The 6447-nt window shown below is 44.4% G+C and overlaps 1 protein-coding gene across 1 annotated transcript in view; it reads left to right on the forward strand.

Moving 5' to 3' along the window:
* The window catches only part of Rsu1 (Ras suppressor protein 1), a 178426-nt gene extending 172214 nt beyond the window's left edge, over positions 1–6212 (forward strand). The window contains exon 9 of the mRNA XM_038333585.2: positions 5593–6212. Coding sequence (XP_038189513.1) covers positions 5593–5695 — 103 coding nt within the window. The 3' untranslated portion in view covers positions 5696–6212. The remainder of the gene's footprint in view (positions 1–5592) is intronic.
* Positions 6213–6447: the final 235 nt, after the last annotated feature.

Genomic DNA, 6447 nt, shown 5'->3' on the forward strand with positions numbered 1-6447 from the left:
AGGCCAGCATTCTGGGCAGTAATAACACAGATCATCCAAAGCAAAAAGCACAGAGACCCAAATGAATAATAGCTGGTAAAACACTAATATCAGGCCTCGGATTGACTTAGCATTTTTTTCTCTTTATATGTGTATTATGGATGTCCATGTATGGGCACATGTATGTTTGCGTGTCCATGGAGATACAAGGTTGTCACTGAGTATTTTCTGTCATCCTCCTAATTTACTGAGATGAGTTCTCTCAATTCAATTCATCTCTCTGTATTTCAGGCAGGCTACTTAGCCAGCTTGTTGTGGGGATCTGTGGCCTGCTCTTTTTAACCCCTGGAATTACAGTTAGTTCACTTTTCTTTGGCTTCCAGATACCTTAACTTCTGTGTTCATGTTTATCCGAAAAGGGCTTTTTAACCCCAGAGCCATCTTTCCAGCCCCAGCTTTTTCCCAGATACCTCAATGAGATCATATCAGGCTCGACTGCCTTCTCGATCCAGTTTCCAGGATGTTTCTAGAATTCCTCCAAGGAGCCTCTTTGGAGCTGCTCACCTGCTTTGTTATATTTTGTAACTGATTCTCCAGCTGGGTTGAAGAGGTCAGTGACTTGGAAAGCTTTGATGTCCTCATCGGAGCTGTAAAATTAGGTGATCTTTCTGTGGAAGAGGATACAAAGGATTAAAAGCCGAGACACGGAACAGAAGAGGTCTTCAAAGAGGCCTTCAGAGGATTTCAGGGCAGTTGCTTCGCAGCCAAGAGAGAAACCTTCCAGGAAGAAGGAGTGGTGCACAGGGGTCCTCATGTGGCAGCTCTCCAGCAATGAGATGTTCACAGCAGAAGACTGCAAGAAAACATATGGCTTTGTCTAAGACTGCAAGTGTCCCCATTCAGCAGAACTCACACATCCATAATGGGAAACTGCGCATCTCATAATGCTTAATAGAAACACTGATTGCAAAATCTATTCTGATATGCTAGGCTGGAACATTTCGTTGAATAACTGAATTCAATACCTCATTACCTACTAGCAGGTAGTAGTTTTCAGTTTCATGGACTTGGTATGGTCTGTATACCACTGCTTCAATAAGACACCTCACTAGAGCTGCTTTTACAGGTAGGGTCCTGATGACAGTAGCAGTCTGCAGGATCTTTTCCTAATGGTTCCCCTGGTCCTCCCAGAGCATCATCAGCTGGAGGCTCGGGGCGCGGCTTTCTCCCTTCACTCGTGTCTTCACAGATGAAGGTGGAGGGCCCTTGTGTTCCTAGCAAGGAGGTTCTGAGAGCAACCACAAGCCAATTGTGCCTTTGAAGTTGACAAGGCATGCTTCTCAGGCTCCTGGGAGTAATGGACCCTTTGCTGTCACTTTAGAGTATCCCTCGTCGTGGTGGGTTTTGTTCGAACTCACTAACCGTCTCCCATTTGTCTTCTGCAAACCTTAGGTTTCAGAAGTGGGATTTTCTAGGACTCTTTGCAAAAGACACATCTCCCTCTCCCCCATTTTCCAGCTTGCTTGAGCACTTTGGCCACTAGTGACTGTAAGCTCATAGGTAATCTTAAGCAAGATTCTCTCTGTCAGCACTGTCAGATCGACACAGCCAGGTGCCAGTGCCTGTTGGAATTCTTTCAAGAAACAGAGCCCAAGGACACATGGTCAATATAGGTTCCAGATCATACAGCAGAGTGCATGTGTGTGCATGTGTGCATGCATGTGTGTGTGAGTGTGTATGTGAGTGTGTGTGTGTGTGTGAGTGAGTGCGTGTGTGTGAGTGTGTGTAGGAGGAGGACTAGGTAGACTGAGTCATGAGTTTTGTGAGATGTTAAAGGTAGTGATGGCCTATAGAGCATCTATCGTGTGCCAACATGGACAGGATCGTTTCTGTGTGTCTAGCTCCAACTTTCCTGGAGCCCTCCAAGGTTGCAGAGAAGTTTCATCTCCACCCTGTAGGAGAGACCATCAGACTATGGTAACTTAGTGGCATCCCCAAGGCCGTGTAGCATCTGGAACTGAATGTGGTACAGATGGATCTGAGTACACAGCTGGATCTCTTTTCCCCAGGGGCCTGTAGTCCTGGATGCTGTGGGCTACATCACAGGTTGGAAGTGACAGAGTGTTCAGGGCTGGGGGATGGCTGGGATCTTCTTGGGTGCAGAAGTGAGAAGGAATGGGTCAAGTGGAGGAGGCTGGATTCTACAAAGTCCTAAACTTCAGAGTGTATTAGAAGGATTACAATGCGGTCACCTTTGCAGACCACTGATCTGTCTGTCATACCTAGAAAATGGAGGTCCCCCTGGGTAAAAGTAGTACAGCCAAGAATGGTACCCAAGAATTTGGACCCTGAGGTATGTGTCATTACTGCCCCGCCACAGCCCATCTCTCAGTGGGGACATCTGCTCAGGATAAGGCTGACTCTCATCTGCCCACATAGCTGGAGGAATTAAAGGATCACACAGGGGACAGAGGCATCATCCAACCCTTCAGTGACTCACTGAGGAAGTGGGGCAATGTATTTAGCTCAGCCATGGTTGTTTCCTTCAAAGAGAATTAAAACCTTTCTTCTAGAGTGTCTAATGCATTGTCATTGCAAGAAAATAGCATGTTATTTTTCAGAGGAAACTCCTAATGAAATAAGATAACCATGTGATTAACTCTGCTTAACCACTCTGAGTAGAACTCCATATCATAAGCCCTCCTTTTCAAATGTATTTTCTGCCTGCTTCCAGTAGATTTGCCATGGTGCCCAGCCTAGAGCTACCCTGTAAGGAAAGTCCCTTACTTACAAGTGAGGAAACTGAGGCATGGCAGACGGCGGGTGCCTGTGACAGCTGCTGCTGATTTGCTCAGCATCAACACTGTTTAAGGGTCAAAACTCAGACTGCAACACCTGCAGTGACTGCTTGGCCCTTTGTACTGAGTTGCTCCAAAGCCCCGGGAAGCCCAGGCACACACAGTGTGAGCTGAGTGTCAAAGGCAGTAATTAAAACACTGGAACATTCCTGGTCTTTCTCTAAGGGAAGGAGAGCCTTTCTGAGTGCCACGTGACTTTAGCGTCTCCTTCAGAACTGACTTTTCTGGATCCCTGCCCCTCTAGGGAATATCCTGCTTCATTCAGGCCATGCCAGTCAAGTCTTTCATGAGACTTGAGCTCTCTTGACCCTCCATCACCTCTTGTTGTTGGTATGCCTTTGCTAAGACTAAGTTTTAGTTTTGCATTTCCCTGTTATATTAGTTATACTTTCTCATCGCTATGACAGAATACCTGACAGCCACAATTTAAAAGAGGAGGATTTATTTTGTCTCTTCATTTCAGGGGATACCAATCCATCATGATGTAGGCATAGCGTTGAAAGCTTGTGGTATGGCTTGGATCACCCTTCGATGATAAGGAAGCAAAGTGGGACCAGAAGCTACACCCAGGGTTTGATTCTAAAGATCCCTCCAGTGGCTTACATTTTCCAATTAGGCCCCATATTTCAATAGTTCCGTAGACATGTGCCCCCCACAAAAGAATTGTGCCATTGACTAAAGATCAAGGGTTCAAACCCAGCCTTTGAGAGCATTTCACATTCACACCAGAACACATATGAATGAGCTGTCTTGTTTCTCTCGGTTTTTCTAATCCATCACATCTTATGTTGTCTGAGTTCGAGCATGTGTATTTCTTTTTCCTTTGTGGGGATAAGAGGTTGCAAAACAGAGGGAAAATATAAGAAATCAGTGCAATAGAAGATCCTGAGATCAGGGGCATCCTTGTGAATGCACAGGACAAAGTCAGATCTTGGCTATGTGCCATGTGAGAGGACCTCAGAGATGAGAGTCCTCCAGGGGAGCCTGGAGCCCCTGAGCATTGGGTATGTGGCCTTGGGTGAAGAGATCACAGATGCTGTTTGGTTGAAAAGTATTTTTCCAAACGTGCAAATGAAGGTAAAGAGTAGGATAGGCTGCCTGCTTTGGCTCAGTGTGCTTTCTGTTTATTGTCTCTGGGCAAGCTTCTGGGAAGGAAATACATAGGCAGAGATATTGACAGCATGGGAATTGGGTGGCAGAACTAAGGCTGGACTTGCTTTGTGCACCATTAAAAGCCATTAGTTCTTTCTGGGTTATAGGACCCCAGGTGTCCAGGCCACTCTGACCATTATGCTAGTACAAAGCTCTCCAAGCTCCTAATTGCTGCCAGGCCGAAGCCTATCCGCAGGCTTCCTTGTAACCTGTACGGAGATATGCTGCCTCTTTGATACAAGAGGATGACTGTCCCTTTTACCTGCAGAGCAGTCCCCACACCTGGCTCTGGGTTCCATTCCCTATGAGCTGTAAACTCTGAATTCTCAGCTCTGTAAGGGCAGACCTCTGCATCACCGCTGTTGGAACAACCATCTTCTAAACTGGCTCTTGGGAGTCTGCAGAAGAGAAAACATAATGTTGCCTACTATAGCACCAGTGCCTAGCTTGCCGCCTACCAAGGAGACAATTCCATTTGCCGGGTCCTCCCCTCAACTTGTCAGCCAGAATGTTGACACCAGTCAAACACATCCTTGTGTTCCTCGCTGTGTGTAGCCATATAGTGTTAGTGTCAAAACTGGGAGAAGGGGTTAGGAGTGTCGCTCAGGGACAAAGCACTTACCTAGCATGCCTGCGGCCCTGGACTCATCCTCAGCAGTGCACCATAAGTAAATCAGTAAGCAAACAGACCCAGAAACAAACCTTCAGAAGAATAGATGTGATGCTGAGTAGGCAGGAGGACCAGTGACTGCTTACCTGGAGAGGTGGGACTCCTGGCTGACTCTCATCCCATTAACAAAGAGCAGGTGCAACTGTGACCATGGCCAGGCCTTTCCTCTAGAGATACCAAGGGCTAAGAGGTGCATGGAACAATCTGGAAAACACAGTTATATTACCAAGGGGAGTTAAGACTGAGTTCTATTTATTTTAGGGTGGCTTTAATGTTGTTTAATCAGAATTACTCATAAATTATGGATTAATTACTATCTCCTGCTCAGTTAAATCCTTTCGGCAATAGATGCCATCCACTGTAATTATGAGGCACTTTGTCAACATTTAATCAGCGGTACTTATTAATGTGGCATTGATGTGTGATGGCCATCCCCATGCTATCCATCATCCATGAGCAGCCAATCTGATCTCTAAGACCATTGCTCTTAGTCACATTAACTGGCCCCTGGGCTTTCAGTTCAAGCATTGGCACTTAACTGCTCTTGAAATGGATATTCTGTCTCTCAAGTTCAGTGAGTCCTTTGTCCTTGTAGGTATAAATACTCTAAGTCTTTGGAACACCACTCTAGAAGGGCTTTGTAAACATGACCTGTGTTCACAGTCCCTTCCTCTTCCTGCACCCTGTCCAGGAAGTGTAAAATACCAAGAACCTTGTCTATGATAGAAAACCATAGCACAGAGGGTATGCACATACATGCCTGTCTGTATACGCATGTGTAAAATCATAAATTTTTAGAGTGAATGAGGCAGAGTAAACAGAATATTTTTTGCTTGTCAAACATACCTGGTGCTTGAATATTTAAAGTTCTTTCTAAAGAAACAGACTAGTAAACAAAGCTCATGACTTCACCCTCTCTCTTTCTCTCTTTAGCCTCTACGGCAGACACATGCAGGCGAACCCAGAACCCCCAAAGAAGAATAACGACAAATCAAAGAAGATCAGCCGGAAACCCCTAGCAGCCAAGAACAAATAAGGAGCAGACACTCCAGACTCTGGCCTCCTCTCTAGATCTCCTGGCCTTCCTTGCTCTGTCTCACAAATCAGTACAGTGTGCCTGTGCCTACTTTAAAAAAAAAGAAAGAAAAGAAAATCCTTTTCCATCTCTCCTCCTATTGCTTGAGTGCAACCTCACCTTTGCACTTTTGAAATCCTTGTGGTAGGTGGTACATTTTATAAAGCCTTAAATCCATTGCCATTTGTTTCCTTAAAATTGCCAAAGGCAGGAAACAAAGCTCCCATTCTCCTGCAAATTCCATGGTAGGCACGGGTTTCAGTTCCTTGAATAAACGTCACAAGGCTGCCTATTATCAAAAGAATAATTAAAATCATGTAACTACTTAAATGTCACAGTTAACACTTTTAACACTTTTCATTCTTTCTGTTTATTCACATAACTCATTATTGTGCCTTATTAAAAAAAAATCTTCCTTCACCGCCAAGCCATTATGTTCATTTAACTCCAAAATGATTTTAATAAAGTCTTGAATTTATATCACACATTTCTTCTTGACTAAAATAAAAAATTAACCTAGTATAAGGGTATATACATTTGTATTACTCCCTCAGCCCCCCAAAAAAAATTTACCTCATCTAATTTTGATTGTAGATGATCATCTATAAACCCAATCATGAAAGAAATAAAAAATAATTAAATCATTGTTGCTTTCCTCTCGCATCAATTTATCAGGTTTCTTTCTTTCTTCTCCTTTGAAGACTGTTTCTAAA

The sequence above is a fragment of the Arvicola amphibius genome, chromosome 6, assembly GCF_903992535.2.
Source record: "Arvicola amphibius chromosome 6, mArvAmp1.2, whole genome shotgun sequence".
In the NCBI taxonomy this organism is placed as follows: Eukaryota; Metazoa; Chordata; class Mammalia; order Rodentia; family Cricetidae; genus Arvicola; species Arvicola amphibius.